The sequence below is a fragment of the Rattus norvegicus genome, chromosome 2 (assembly GCF_036323735.1).
Source record: "Rattus norvegicus strain BN/NHsdMcwi chromosome 2, GRCr8, whole genome shotgun sequence".
In the NCBI taxonomy this organism is placed as follows: domain Eukaryota; kingdom Metazoa; phylum Chordata; class Mammalia; order Rodentia; family Muridae; genus Rattus; species Rattus norvegicus.
This window is the reverse complement of record NC_086020.1, coordinates 69,847,456-69,862,874: the sequence shown is the minus strand read 5'-3', so window position 1 is coordinate 69,862,874 and position 15,419 is coordinate 69,847,456. Positions and strand designations below refer to the sequence as shown.

The window sequence follows — 15,419 nt, the reverse complement described above, 5'->3', positions numbered from 1 at the left end:
TTTCTATGAACTATATTAATTCAATAATTCAAACATATCATAGAATTGAAAATTTTCATGTGTAAATACATTAAACTATGTCTTGTTATTTGTTCTATGGGCCTAAGTTTAATGTTTATTTCATTCATATTTACTTTTACAATTTGGTTGCAAAATAATTTTCATACAGCATTTCTTATAATTTCTGTATTCAGTTGATGGATGGACTATTGAAGAACAATAATTGTTAAAGCATTTCTTTTGATTTTAAAGATGATTGTCCGTTACCCTCAAGATACTTGAGGTCCCAGGGAGTGGAAAGGTCTGGTGGGAGTTCGGGTGGGTAGGCAGTAGAGACATCCTCTTGGAGACAAGGGGGAGGAGGAATGGGCTGAGGAACTATAGGAGAGACGACTGACATTGGGGTAATGACTGGACCGTAAAATAATAACAAAACCATCCAACCAAACAAAAACCCAATAATGGCTTCCTCATAAGAAGAAGCAAGTTACACTGAGAAAACAAAAACATGCATTAGTATAGATGTCAGTATGGAATAATATATTTGATGTTAATAGGTAAAGTATCTTATTAAAAAGAAAATGAAATATATATGTATATATATGTATATATATATGAGAGTAGTTCTTGTTATTTTATTTTTCATAGATTTTGATTAACCCAGGTTTTAGATAAAGTAATTTATCCAGTCTTTTCTCAAACTAGTTTCATAATTACAATTGTTTATCTCTGTCTAATATTGAAGCAAAATGAAATAGGCATGTTGATACTCTAAATTATGAACAATAATGCCATGTATCATCACTCATTCACTAAATGATTCAGTGACAAAAGAATTTTGATATTCATTCAAATGAGAAACTGTAGCCAAATGTTTTCAAAATGTAAAATGCTATGATCTCATTTCTACTTTGAAGTAAAAGTAATAAATGTAGAGCTACAATCAACCAATGGCTGTTGAGAGATGGAAAATAAGCGCCCTGATAGGTTACTCAATTTCAAGTGGTTAGTGTTTAACCCACAGGAGAAACACTAACAATGCTCAGTGGGATATGAGTGTGTGATACAGTAGTAGTCATAAATAAAATGGTCATAAAATTGAAAAGGAGTGGAGGAAGTGAGATGTTGATTAGGGAGAGGAAGATATGTACAAATGAAAGAATTAGATAATTATGTGAGTAAACAGTTCTTGAATGATACTCTATAGTGTAATATTTATAAGACAAAGATTGAAAAATCAATAAGTGTGTATTTTGTAAAAGTATTTTATTACATTATTTGAAGTATCTTGCATAACACTCTCCAGATGATTTTTAACATACGTGTAACAATATATAAAATCTATAAATCCTTTGACTAAGTGGAAGTATTAAAAGACCTTTTATGGTTGTTCTGCAGTAAAGGGTTTACCAGTTTTCATTAAAGTACTTTAAGTTTATTGGCCAGAGCTGTCTTTTTATATGCCACTGTGCTACATGAGATGGCAACATTCATTATGTTGAAGAATAGGCCTTAAATAGCTGACACCATTCCTTAGCAATAAACCACTGATAGAAAAATTGGTCTTCCTTCCATTCATAAATTTCAGAAAGAGCTTTAGCAGGTGGCTCACAGCATGATGCAATATCAGCACCAAGGATCCAAATAGACTCTTCTGGCCACTACAGGTACAAACATGCATGCAATGTTCTTACATATCTGCAATTAAAACACTCATAGGTATAGACTTTTGGTTTTGTTTGAGGCATATAAAAACAATTTGTTAATGAGAAAACATCATACATATTAACTCAATTTTGTCTTCTCTTTCCTTAAACCTCAAAAGAACATATTTATTTTAATACTTAGCCATTTCCATATTTTCTTTTTGTTTTTGTTACTTTCTGTATGAACATACTCTTACTTTACCAAAGTAAATCACATTCTGATCTAATTGGATGTGGAAGCTTCCAGTTTGTTTTCAATTGAATTGAGACTTAAATTGGTAGGATGTGTTACTTTACAATACAGAAAGATGCTCCCTCCTACCTTCATCTAAGGAAAAACAAGAACACTCTGGAAGACATAGAAGGAAAGCCCTCACTGGGGTCTACACAGGCTCATTAAAGTTCTCACATCAAGAATTTGTCTTTTAAAATGCCCACTTTGTAGCATTTTGTTCTGACTGCAGCTACTAATGTAAAAATGACTAATGACCACACTAATGTAAAAAGAGAGAGATGAAAGTCTCTAACCCATAAGAACAACAATCCCCACCAACCAGAGCTCCCAGATACTCCTACAATTCAAAGACTACACATGGACAGACCCATGGCTCCACCTGCATATGTAGCAGAGGATGGCCTTGTTGGGCACCAATGGGAGGAGAAGCCTTTGGTCCTGCAAAGACTAGATGCCCCAGTGTAGGGGAATGTTAGGGCAGGGAGCAGGGTTGGTGTGGGAACACTCTTTAGAAGAAGGGGGAGAGGGGTTGGGATAGGGTGTTTATGGATGGGAAACCGGGAAAGAGGATAACATATGAAATCTAAATTTAAAAGATCCAATAAAAAAATAATTTATACTACTTCCAGTTGATAATGGTAAGTCTGAGGGAGTCTTATCAAATGCTATTTTGTTAGTAATCAGTTAAAGGAAGCTAAAGAATTTCCTGAGACCCACAGGGTAAATCTCAGTTGGACTTGTAATTGGTCAGCACCCATGATTACCTGAACAAAAACCAAGTCACAAAACCCTCTACTTACAGTATGAACTGCCTATAAGAAGTGCTGGGGAAAAGGTAGTACAAAACTTGTGGGTGTGGCCAAGTGATATTTGTTTCTTGTTTCTTTTTTCTTTTTATGGATCGTTTATGTATTTACATTTCAAATGTTATCTCCTTTCCTGGTTCCCCCTCTCCCCTCCCACCTCCCCCTGTTTATATAAGGATGCGTTCTCTCCCTCCCTCCCACCCATTCCCATCTCGACACCCTGGCATTCCCCTATACTGGGGAATGTAGGGACAAACAGTGGAGCAGAGAGTAAAGGAACTGCCATTCAGAGACTGCCCCACCCAGGGATCTATCCTATCTGCAGTCACCAAACCCATTCGCTATTGCTGATATCAAGAAGTTCTTGCTGACAGAACCCGATATAGATGTCTCCTGAGAGGCTTTGCCAAAGCCTTACTGATACAGATTAAGATGCTTGCAGCTACCCATTAGACTGAGTGAGCAGTGGGACCCCAGTGGAGGCATTAGAGAAAGGACTGAAGGAGCTGAAGGAGATTGTGAACGTATAGGATGAACATCAACCAACCAGATGCCCCAGAGTACTCAGGGACTAAGCCACTAACCAAAGAGTATACATGGGGGGACCCATGGCTTCAGCTTCATACATAGCAGAGGATGGCATTGTCTGTAATCAATAATAGGAGAAGCCCTTGTTCCTGTGACCCTACCATTAGAGGGAGCACATGATGTACATGGCCTAGATAACCAGGAATTACAGACTAGATTGCCAAGTGACTTAGGATAGAGCCAAGCACACTGGCAAAACTCAAAAACCTAAACAATAAAAAAAAGCAAAATCAAACCAAAGCAAACAAACAACAACTAAAATATAACCCACAACAAATAAACAAAACAACAATGATGTGATTCATAAGGATAACCTGGTAAACTTTTTCCAGTCATCTTCAGAGAGGCATCCTCCTGCAGCAGATGTTATGAGAGCCACAGCTCGACATGATGCACAGAGTATAAACTGGAAGTCTTCATTGGGTACCCTCACTTGGAATTAGGGAACCTCATTGAAGAGTAAGAAGAAAGAGTGATAAAGAGGATGGAGAACAATGGGAGAAAACGGCCCTAGATTCAACTACACAAGGCAAACATGGGCTGGCAGAGACTGAAGCTCACATGGACTCACAGAGAATATTTTTGAGAAGAAAAGAAAACCCAGAGTTTCCTAAGTCATTTTCAAAAAAGTCTATGCATTTTGTTCTAAATTTTAAATTAATCAAAAACATCACTTAGCTAGAGTCAGTTACCCGACAGAAAGAGATTGAGGCTCTTTTCCGTCTTGCAAGACGGAGGGTGAAAAGGCAGAGAAGCCTGATAAAAAGGAGAAGAAACCTGCAGCCCTGAAGGCTGGCGGTGATGCTGCTGCCCCCCACCCCCCTCGGGCCCGGCCCGCTGGTGCGGTCAAAAAGGGTAGTCCTAAGGCTAAAAAGCTGAGGAAGAGTAAGCCCCTTTGCAGCCGAAACCCTGTCCTGGTGAGCAGAATTGGCAGGTACTCCCGATCTGCTATGTATTCCAGAAAGGCCTTGTACAAAAGGAAATACTCTGCTGTCAAGACAAAGGTGGAGGAGGAGAAGAAGAAGAAGAAAGAAAAGGTCTTTGCTACCATCACAAAAATGGTTGGTGGGGACAAGAACGGTGGCACCCTGGTGGTGAAGCTTAGAAAAATGCCTAGGTATTATACTACTGAAGAAGTACCTCGGAAGCTGCTGAGCCATGGCAAGAAGCCCTTCAGCCAGCACGTGAGGAGGTTGCACTCCAGCATCACTCCTGGGACTGTACTGATCATCCTCACTGGGCGCCACAGGGGCAAGAGAGTGGTTTTCCTCAAGCAGCTAGGCAGTGGCTTGCTACTTGTGACTGGACCTCTTGCCCTCAACAGAGTGAAGAGAGAATATTTACTGTGTCACAGAATCCAGAGATCTCCATCCATTCCAGTGACCAGTTGCAAATGTACATTTGCAATTGGAAATGTATCTACAAGAGGATACATTCTGGGACACACTGTTGTATATTATGGCTTCAATGATGGGATGTCTGCTATGGTTTGTTTTGCTGTTTTGGTTGTTGCTTCTTTTGGTTGTTTCTGTTTGTTTTATTTTGAGGGGCTGCAGCAAAGGTGAAGTGAGTGTATGAGAGGAAGAGAGGATATGTAAGACTGGTTTAAATAATGTGTAACACCAAAAGAATCAGTTACAAAAATTAAATTGTTATTTGTGTGTGTGTGTGTGTGCATCTGTGTGTGTCTGTGTCTGTGTGTAACATGTTCATTCATGCTCTCTTCAGAGGCAAACATAAGACATTGGATCATCCAGAACTGGAGTTAGAGTTAGAGTGAAAAACCAACATTGCTGATGGGCCTCAACCTGTCTTCTCTGGAAGAGTACCCAGTATTCATAAGTACTGAACCATCTGCAGCCAGTAAACGAATGTCTGTAAAGTCTAATATAGTTTTTTCCTCCTCATTCTCTCCTCCCCTTTACCCTCTTCCTTTCTTAGTATATTTGTCGCAGTTTTAGAAACAAACAGTGCAAATTTCAAAACAAACAAACAAGGAAAAACACCACTATCATAAACCCCCCGAAAACATTTAATTCCAGGATATTTTCTGCTGTGAGTTAGTCTGTTTCTGGACAAAACTCTTTTATTATATCAAAATAAAAGGTTCATGAACTTCAGTGGAGTACCACTTTGAAACATGGTTAATTTCTGATGTTTTGTTTATTTGTTTGTTTTATACAGTATGAGGTTGACTCTAGAGGACATGTCAGAAAATAAATAAGTTATACTTTTTAATATTTTTAATCCTCAAAGTTTTCCATTTCTTTTACTTTGTTTACTTTACCAAGAGACTGCACCTTTTAGTGACATGCATTATTTATTGTCAAGTGAATACATATACATTATTTAGTGAGTGACACTAAGAGCAGAAAATTATGTTATTTTGATCAAAAGATTAAGTTTAAATGAGATATTTATGAAGAACTGTTTATTTTCTTTAAGTAGAAGATGTACTAAAATAGAAACACTTGAAATTGATGCTTTAAATTATGTCAAAACTAAACATAACTAAGCTGGTAATAGCAAAATAATAATAGTAAAGGTAGTAAAGAAATGACATGAATATTTATAATGTGATTATCAAGTTTCATCCAGAAAACTTATATATTTTATATTTAAGAAAGTACTATTATTTTGTGTTCATTTTGAAAGGGTAATGGATATCGAAAAAGAATACTAGAAAATTTATTTTAAATAAGTGACATACATGTTTAGAAATTACACAGTCAGGTTGTTCTCTACTATCCAATGCAAATATATTGCACTGTGGTTTCAGTACCATTTGTGATCAATGCTGACATTGATAAGTACCAGCAAAGATAATCTGAGAACAGCGTTTCCATTAACGTTGTCTGTCAGTAAAACACTTCTCCATATTATAGTATATTCAGAATTGTCTAATGTGGTAAAAGTATGACACTTATGTCTCAACAAACTCACTTTTACTTCACAACAATTTTATATTTGTTTGAAATAAAAATAATTCAGATTGTGTAGTGAAATGCCCATGGAAAAAAGGTCATGTCATAAGGTTATTTTTTTGATCTAATGTTATATAACCATCAATGGTTGCTCATGACCACCACATTAGCAATTTTTTGGAGATCAAAATATGAGATTGGTGTGTTTCAGTTTAGGCCTGGCAATCTTGCCTGTGACATGATACCCTGTCTCGTCCTTTCACAATACAAAATCAAAACAAAAGCAAAATATAAAAACTTTATTAGGAATTAAAGTTTTACACTTAACAAACTCTGTGTTTATCTCAGTAGTGTATCATGACCACAGCAGATTATCTATAAAGAGGTATACTGCTTAGTAATTAAGAATGGAAGATGTGCAGCTCTTCTAACTAAGTATTTCAGGGTAATTTCAAATGGATGTAATACAGGGAATAATATATCATGAAGCACAATGGGCACTGAGACGTGGATATTATCCCAAAAGATCGAATTACCTAAGATACAATCCACAAACCACATGAAGCTCAAGAAAAAGGATGACCAAAGTGCGAATGCTTCACTCCTTTTTTCTTTTTTATCAATATACACTTTATTTTAGTTACCATAAAAACTAACATAAGCAATTATATTTAGAGCAGAGACTGAAGAGACAGCCATTCAGAGCTTCACTCCTTAAAAAGGGGAACAAAAATATTCATAGGAGTGGATTTAGAGGCAAAGTTTGGAGCAGAGACTGAAGGAACGGTCATTCAGAGCCTGCCCCACATGTGGCATATATATATATGCCATATATATATATATATATATATATATATATATATATATGGGTATACACACACACAGACACAGACACACAGACACAGACACACACACACACACACACACACACACACACACACACACAACCACCAAAACTAGATAAGATTGATGAAACTAAAAAGTGCATGCTGACAGGAACTGGATATAGACGTTTCCTGAGAGACTCAGCCAGAGAATGTTAAATACAGAGGCGAATGATAGCAGCAAACCACTGAACTGAGAATGGGACCCCCATTAGAGGAATTAGATAAAAGATTGAAAGAGCTGAAGGATCTTGCAACCCCATAAGAACAACAATGCCAACCAACCAGAGCTCCCAGGGACTAAACCACTACTCAAAGACTATACATGGAATAACCCATGTCTCCAGCTTCACATGTAGCAGAGGATGGCCTTGTTGGGCACCAAAGGAAGGAGAAGCCCTTGGTCCTGCCAGGGTTGGACCCCCAGTGTAAGGGAATGTGGGGGAGGATGTGGGAAGGGAGGGTGGTTGGGGAGGGGAGAAGGAGGGGATAAGGGGCTTATGGACAGGAAATCGGAAAAGGGAAAGACATTTGAAATGTAAATAAAACATGTCCAATAAAAATTAGAAATTTTGTAGTACATACCATTTTATTCATTTGCACGTCAATGTGCTATATAAGAAATGGTTCTTATCATTCTCAAAAAAAAACATGTAAATTGAAAACAAGTTCTAAGAAGAAAAATTCGCAAACATCATCATGGTCTCTTTAAAAGTTACAAAAATTACATTTATATGAAAAATGAACAAAACATCTCTACATTATATTGGGATATTCAGAAATATTGTCCTGCACAAGTTATCCACAGTTTTATTTTTAGCAAAAAACATAGATACACACAGAGGGAGAGAGACAGAGAGAGACAGAGAGAGACAGAGAGAGAGAGAGAGAGAGACAGAGACAGAGAGAGAGGAAGTAGAGAAACAGAGACAGATGATTGTGTAGGAAAGGGAGGGCTTCATATGATTTTAAATTTAATTACATGTATGCCAAATTTATTTATTTAGTTATACATTCCACAGTTGAGTACAATTTGGGAAAATTGAAAGAGTATCATGTTTAACGAAAAAAAAAAAGAACTATTAAGACTATAGGATTTCAGATTAAGCAACCAGAAAATAAATAGCTTACTGGTAATGATATAAAATTTATATGTTTGACAGAGAAGTTGAACATATATAGAAACCTGAGCTTGTGTCTCTGCTCATAATTAGAATTGATTTTATTACTGAGTTTTGCTCCAGTAGCAAAGAGCACCACTGGCAAAAATAAGAATCAAAAGTAATAAAGCAAAAAAAAAAAAAAAAAAAAGCTTTCTCTTGAAAAACCATGAAAACCATGTTGTTCCCTGGATGAGATGTCCCATATTTCCTGCACCGGCACAATCCTCTGTCCTCACTGGATTTGGTATGTTCAAACTTTAGCACAAGGCCAGTGGGAAATTTCTATCATGCTTTGTCACAAACTGTGCCTCCTCTGCCATCACTCTCTGCCCTTCAAGGGCTCTATTTTCCACTGGCTTCAGTGCTAGACATTAGCTTTGCATATATCTAGGGCGTTTTGCAGACACTGTCTCTTTACTGGGGCCTTGGAATGCCGGAATGCATCATTCAGACCAATAATTACCTTCCATCATTAACAATAATAAGAACTCATGAGGACAAGGCTCTCATGTGAACTACAAAACAAATACATATTTGCTGAGCTGTTCCTTCTCTTCACTCTCTAATTGTGCTGACAACAGTAACAACAAATAGATGCACAGTACAGTTTTCTTTCATGTGATAGCCATGCACACCTTTTAAAAAATACTTTATTTATTTACATTCTCGTCGTTGCCCCCTCAATACCCTTCCCACAATTCCTCATTACTTTCCTCCTTCCCCTTGCCTCTGAGAGATTTCCTCCCTCCTCATCCCTTTCAGACCTCCCCTTTTCCTGCAGCCTTAAGTCTCTCAAATATTAAGAGCATCTTCTCCCACTGAGACCTGACCAGACAGACCACTGCTATGTATGTGCAATGGGCCTTGGACCAGCCCGTGTATGTTCCTGGTTGGTGGCTCAGTCTCTGTGAGCTCCCTGGGGTCTGGATTAGTTGAGGACGCTTGACTTCCTATGGAGTCACTCTCCTTTTCTGCTTTTTCAATCATTCCCCTAATTCAACCATAGGGGTCCCTGACTTCAGTCCAATAATTGGGTGTAAATATCTGCTTCTGTCTAGTCATCTGCTGGTAGGGCTTCTCTGAGGACAGCCATGTAAGGCTCCTGCATGTAAGCATACATGACATAGTAGTGCCAGGCATTGATGTCCATCCATGAGATGAATCCCATGTTGAGGTGATCATTGGATTGCTGCATTTTCTTCAGTTTCTACTCCATTTTTGTCCCTGACGTTCTTTTAGACAAGAACAATTCTGGGTCCTAAATTTGCCTCTGGTTTAACAACCCTGTCCTTCCAACTGAGGACCTATCTATGTACTTGAGGTGGACTCTTCCAATTCCCTTTCTCCAGTGTTGGGCACTTTGGCTAAGCTCACCCCAAGTGAGTCCTGAGAGTTTCTCAATTCCCAGATCTCTGTTATTTTGTAGAGGGTCCCTACCTCCCACTGTCCAAGGATCATTATTTCCATTCATTCTCTTAGCCCTCAGGGCTTCTCTCCTGTCCCCTTCATCACATCTCATTCTGTTCCACTCCCCATCCCTGCCCTTCTCCTACCCACTTGTGATTATTTCCTTCCTCATTCTAAGTGGAATTGAAGCATCCTCACTTAGGCATCTGTGTTGTTACATTTCTTAAGGTCTATAGGTTGTATCATAGGCATTACGTTTGGCTAATATCCACTTATTAGTGAGTACATACCATGCACGTCCTTTTGAGTCTGAGTTGCCTCAATCAGGATATTTCCTAGTTCCATCCACATTTGCCTACAAAATTTGTGTGTCCTCATTTTAAATAAATGAATAGTAATCCATTGTGTAAATGAACCACATTTGCTATATCCATGCTTTGGTCAAGGGACATCTTGAATTGTTTCTAGCTTCTGGCTTTTACAATGTAACTTACATAGTTTCTGGCTATGAATATTGTGGAGTATGTGTCCTTGAGGTATGATGGAGCAACATTTGGGTATATGCCCAAAATGGTATAGCTTGATCTTCAGGGAGAACTATTTGCAATTTTCTGAGGAACCATCAGATTGATTTCCAGAGTGGTTGTACTTGTTTGAAATCCCACCAGCAATGGAGGAGTGTTCCTATTTTTCCATATCCTTTCCAGCATGGGATGTCACTTAGGTTTTTGATCTTAACCATTCTGATTGGTATGAGGTGGATTCTTGGTCTCTTTGATTTGGATTTCTCTGATGACCAGGACTTTGAACATTGTAAGTGCTTCTCATTCAATCAAGATTTTTCTATTGTGAATTCTTTTGTTTAGCTCTGTACCCAATTTTTAATTGGTTTATTTTCTTGTTTATTTTTAATATATTTTAAATATTAGCCCCAGGTTAGATGTAGGGTTAGTGAAGATTTTCCCCATTATCTGTAGGTTGCTCATTTGTCCTATTAACTATGTACCTTAACTTACAGAAGCTTTTCAGTTTCATGAGGTCACTTTTTTGAATCGTTGATCTTAGAGCCTGCATCATTGGTGCAGAAATTTACCCCTGTGCCAATGAGTTCAAGAATCTAACTTCCTCTTCTATTAGATTCAGTGTTTCAGGTTTTATGTTGAGGTCTTTGATACATTAGGACTTTGGCTTTTGGCAATGTGATAAATATGTATATATTTTCATTCTCCTACATGCAGATTGAGAGTTAGGCCAGCACCACTTATTGACAATGCTTTCTTCTATCCACAGTATATTTTTTCTTCTTTGTTAAAGATCAAATGTCCATGGGTATACAGGTTTGCTATTCCATTGATAGTATTGTCTCTGTAACAATATCAGTTGTTTTTAAATCTCTATTTCTATTTCTGTGTAGTACAGCTTGAGGTCAGGGATGGTGATTTCCCCTGAAAGTTCTTTTATTATTGAGAATTGTTTTGGCTATCCTCTTTTTTCATATGAAGTTTAGGGTTAAATTTTCAATGTCTGTAAAGAATTGTGTTGGAATTTTGATGGGGATTGCATTGAATCTGAAGATTGCTTTTTGCAAGATGACCATTTTCTCTGTTAATCCTATCAAACCATGAACATGGGAGCTCTATCTATCTTCTGAGGTCTTTGAATTCTTTCTTCAGGGATTTGTAGTTCTTGTCATACAGATCTTTCACCTGGTGAGTAATAGTTACACCAAGATATTTTATATTTGTAATTATTATGAAGGATGTTGTTTCCCTAATTTCTTTCTCAATCTATGTATCATTTTTAAAGAAAAGCTACTGACTTGTTTGAGTTAATTCTATATCCAGTCACTTTGCTGAAGTTGTTTATCACCTGTAGTAGTTCTCTGGTAGAATTTTGGATGTTCTTGATGTATAAGACCATATTACTTGCAAATAGTGATACTTTGAATCCTCCCTTTCAAATATGTATCTGTTTGATATCCTTTTGTTGTCTAATTACTCTAACTAGAACTTTGAGTACTTTACTAAATAGGCAGGAAGAGAGTGAGAAATCTTGACTTGTCCCAGATTTTAGTGGAATTGCTTCTAATTTCCATTTAATTTTACATTGACTGTTGGTTTGCTATACATTGCTTTTATATTTTTTAGGTACGTGCTGTGAATTCCTAATCTCTCCAGGACTTTTAACATGAAGGGGTGTTGTATTGTGTTGAAGCATCTAATGAGATGATCACGTGGTAGTTTTCTTTGAGTTTATTTATAGTATGTTATTTAAATGGGTTTTTGTATATTGAACCATCTCTGTATCCCTGGGATGAAGTCTTCTGAATTATAGTTAACTTTGGTTTTGATGTGTTTTTGGTCTCATTTTGAAAGAATATTATTGAGTAGTTTTGCATTGATATTCATCAGCAAGATTGGTCTGATGTTCTCTTTCTTTGTTGGGTCTTTGTGTGGGTAAGGTGTAAGAGTAACTGTGGCTCCATATAATGAATCAAGTAGTGTTCCTTCTGTTTCTATTTGTGGAATAATTTGAGGAGTGTTGGTATTAGCTTTTCTTTGAAGGTCTGGTAGGTTTCTGCACTATATCCATCTGGCCCCGGGCTTTTTTTGGTTGAGAGTTTATTTTTATGATTATTTCTATTTCTTTAGGGCTTATGGCACTATTTAAATTGTTTACCTAATCTACTTAACTTTGGTATGTGTTATCTGTGAAGAAATCCATCCACTTCATCTAGATTTTCAAGTTTTGAATAGTAAAGGATTTTGTTGTAGGTTTGGATGAATTGTTTTAATTTCTCCCGTTTCTGTTGTTAAGTCTCCCTTTTCATTCTCATTTTATTAATTTAGATACTGTCTCTGTGCCCTTACATAGTTTGGCTATGATTTTATCTATCTTGTGGATTTTTTCAAAGAACCAGTTTTTGGTTTTTTTGATTCTTCATACTTTTCTCTTTGTTTTAAATTGGTTGATTTCAGCCCTGAGTTTGATTATTTCCTGCCTTTTATAGCTCTTGGTAGTGTTTGCTTCTTTCTAGAACTTTCAGTTGAGCTGTAAAGGAGCTTGCATGGTATCTCTACAATTTCTTTATGAAGGAACTTAGTTCTATGAATTTTCCTCTTAATGCTGCCTTCATTATGTCCTATAATATTTGTGTATGATATGTCTTCATTTTCATTGAGTTCCATATTCCTTAGTTTCTTTATTTCTTCCCTGACCAAATTATCATTGCACAGAGAGTTGTTCAGTTTCCAAGAGTATATAAAGTTTCTGTTGTTTTTGTTGTTATTGAAGTCTAGTCTCAGTCCTTGGTAATCTGATAGCCTGCATAGGACTACTGTATCAGTTGTGGCCTGTTTTGTAACTGATTATATGGTCAATTTTCAAGAATTTTTCACAATGTGCTGAGAAGAAGCTATATTCTTTTGTTTTCAGGTGAATATTCTGTAGATATCACTATTATTTTGTGAGGTTCAATGGATATTTTAAACTTTAGCAAAATTTCTTTTACGAATGTGGGAGCCAATGGATTTGGAGCATAGATGCTCAGGATTGAGACTTCCTCTTGATAGACTGTCCTTTTGATTAATATCAAGTGTCCTTCCCCATCTCATTTGATAACTTTTGGGTTGAAAGTGCAGTTTATTGAATGTTAGACTGGCAACTCTAGCTTGTTTCTTTGGACCATTTGCTTGGAAACCTTTTTCCAGCCTTTTACTCTGAGGTCATCTCTGTTATTGTCACTTTGGTTTGTTTCTTGTGTGCAGCAAATTGCTTGATTTTCTTTGTGTATGCAGTCCATTAGCCTGCATCTTTTTATTAGGAATTGAGTTCATTGTTGCTGAGAGATAATAAAGACAGCTGGTTTTTTAGCTCCTGATATTTTTGTTACTGGATGTAGTATTATACATATATGATTTTCTTCTTTTGTTTTTGTTGTCAAATATTTAGTTTCTTGTATATTCTTGGGTATAGTTATCCTTGTGTTGGGGTTTCCCTTCCAGTATCTGCTATAGAGCTGAATTAGTAAAAAGATATTGTTTAACTTTAGTCTTGTGATGGAATATCATGGTTTCTCCATCTATGATGATTGAGAGTTTTACTCGTATAGTATCCTGAGTTGGCATTTGTGTTCTCTTAGGGTCTAGATGATATCTGTTCAAAATCTTCTGGCTTTTAAAGTCTCTGTTGAGAATTGTGGTGTAATTTTGATAGGACTGTCTTAATGTTACTTGGCGTTTCACCCTTACAGCTCTTCTTGATCTGTTCTGTGCATTTAGTGTTTTGATTATTATGTGACAATAAAATTTTCTTTTCTCTTCCAGTCTCTTTGATGTTCTGTAGACTTCTTGTACATTTATAGCCATCTCTTCTTTTAGGTTAGGGAAGTTTCCTTCTGTGATTGTTTTGAAGATTTTTTTTGACCCAGTGATCTGCGATTCTTCACTCTTTTCTATTTCTACCATTCTTAGGTTTGATCTTTTCATTGTATCCAGAATTTACTGAAATATTTTGAATATTTGGAATATTTTAGGTTAGGAGCTTTATACAGTTTGTATTGTCTTTGACCTGCCAATATTTTCTAGGATATCTTCTATGCTTGACATTCTCTCTTCTTTCTCTTATATTCTGTAAGTGATGCTTGCATCTGTATCTCCTGATATCTTTCCTACATTGTCCATCTCCAAGATTGCCTTGCTTTATGTTTTCTTTAATGTTCCTATTTCCATTTTTGGCTCTTGGACAGATTTGTTCACTTCCTTCACCTGCTTGATTTTTACTTTCCTGTATTTATTTAAGAGGTTTATTTGCTTCTACTTTAAGGGTTTCTACTTGTTTGTCTGTATGTACCTATATTTCTTTAAGGGAGTTCTTCATATTCTAAATACAGGCCTCTATCATCTTCATGGGATGGAATTTTAAGTCATTATCTTGATTTTCATTCATGTTAGTGTATCCAGGATTTGCTTCAGTGTGAGAACTTGGTTCTAATAGTGCCAAATGCATTGGATTTTGTTGCTTATGTTCTTGTGCTTGCCTCTGGTCATCTGGTTCCCTCTGGTATTAACTGGCCTGAGTGTCTTTCAGTGGAACTAGTCTCCTCGGAGGCAAGCAGAGCTCTAACTTGTGTTAGAGCTGGTCTTCTTGAAGGCAGGCAGCTTTGTTTCTGTTTAGTGTTAACCTCTTTCTTTTCTCTGGTTAGAGCAGGCCTTCCGTGCCCTTGACCACTGTGGAACTCCTGGTAGGATTGCAGGCTGTAGAATTTAAGTGGTATCTGGATACTGGTCTGCTCCTGGTGAGGAAGTGGACCAGAAGGGAGATGGGGCTTGGAGTGGAGTTTGGTGAGATAGTTCCCAAGTCTCCTGAACTGTGTGAGTATTCCAGCTGGTGTGGTATTTGGGCAAAATTCTAACCTGTGTTCTTGGTCATTGCAGACCTCCTGAGAAGCATAGAGTCTGCAGCATTTGGGCCAGTTATCAGTCATACTGCTCATCAGTCACGGACATCTTAATACACTAAGATTTTATTCTTATTCACTTGCTAGTTAAAAAATTCTTGGTGGGGGTTGGGGATTTAGCTCAGCGGTAGAGCGCTTGCCTAGCGAGCGCAAGGCTCTGGGTTCGGTCCCCAGCTCAAAAAAAAAAAAAAGAAAAAAAAATTCTTGGTGTCTGTGTTGTAATAACACCAAATTTTTGAAAGAAAATT

At 37.1% G+C, this 15,419-nt stretch overlaps 1 protein-coding gene across 1 annotated transcript; it reads left to right on the top strand.

Moving 5' to 3' along the window:
• The first annotated feature begins 3,722 nt into the window (after positions 1-3,722).
• Positions 3,723-15,225, top strand: LOC120100998 (60S ribosomal protein L6-like). Its single transcript, XM_039103902.2, has 4 exons — positions 3,723-3,734; positions 4,067-4,822; positions 14,917-15,085; positions 15,149-15,225. Exons 1-4 carry the CDS (start codon positions 3,723-3,725, stop codon positions 15,223-15,225), a joined length of 1,014 nt encoding a protein of 337 aa, XP_038959830.2.
• Positions 15,226-15,419: the final 194 nt, after the last annotated feature.

What these genes read in the sequence shown, in the direction of transcription:
- LOC120100998 (XM_039103902.2), top strand. An exon ending in ATGATGGGATGTCTGCTATG is followed by an intron (nt 4,823 to 14,916) that starts GTTTGTTTTGCT and finishes TTCTCTGGTTAG; the next exon opens with AGCAGGCCTTCCGTGCCCTT. An exon ending in TCCCAAGTCTCCTGAACTGT is followed by an intron (nt 15,086 to 15,148) that starts GTGAGTATTCCA and finishes TGGTCATTGCAG; the next exon opens with ACCTCCTGAGAAGCATAGAG.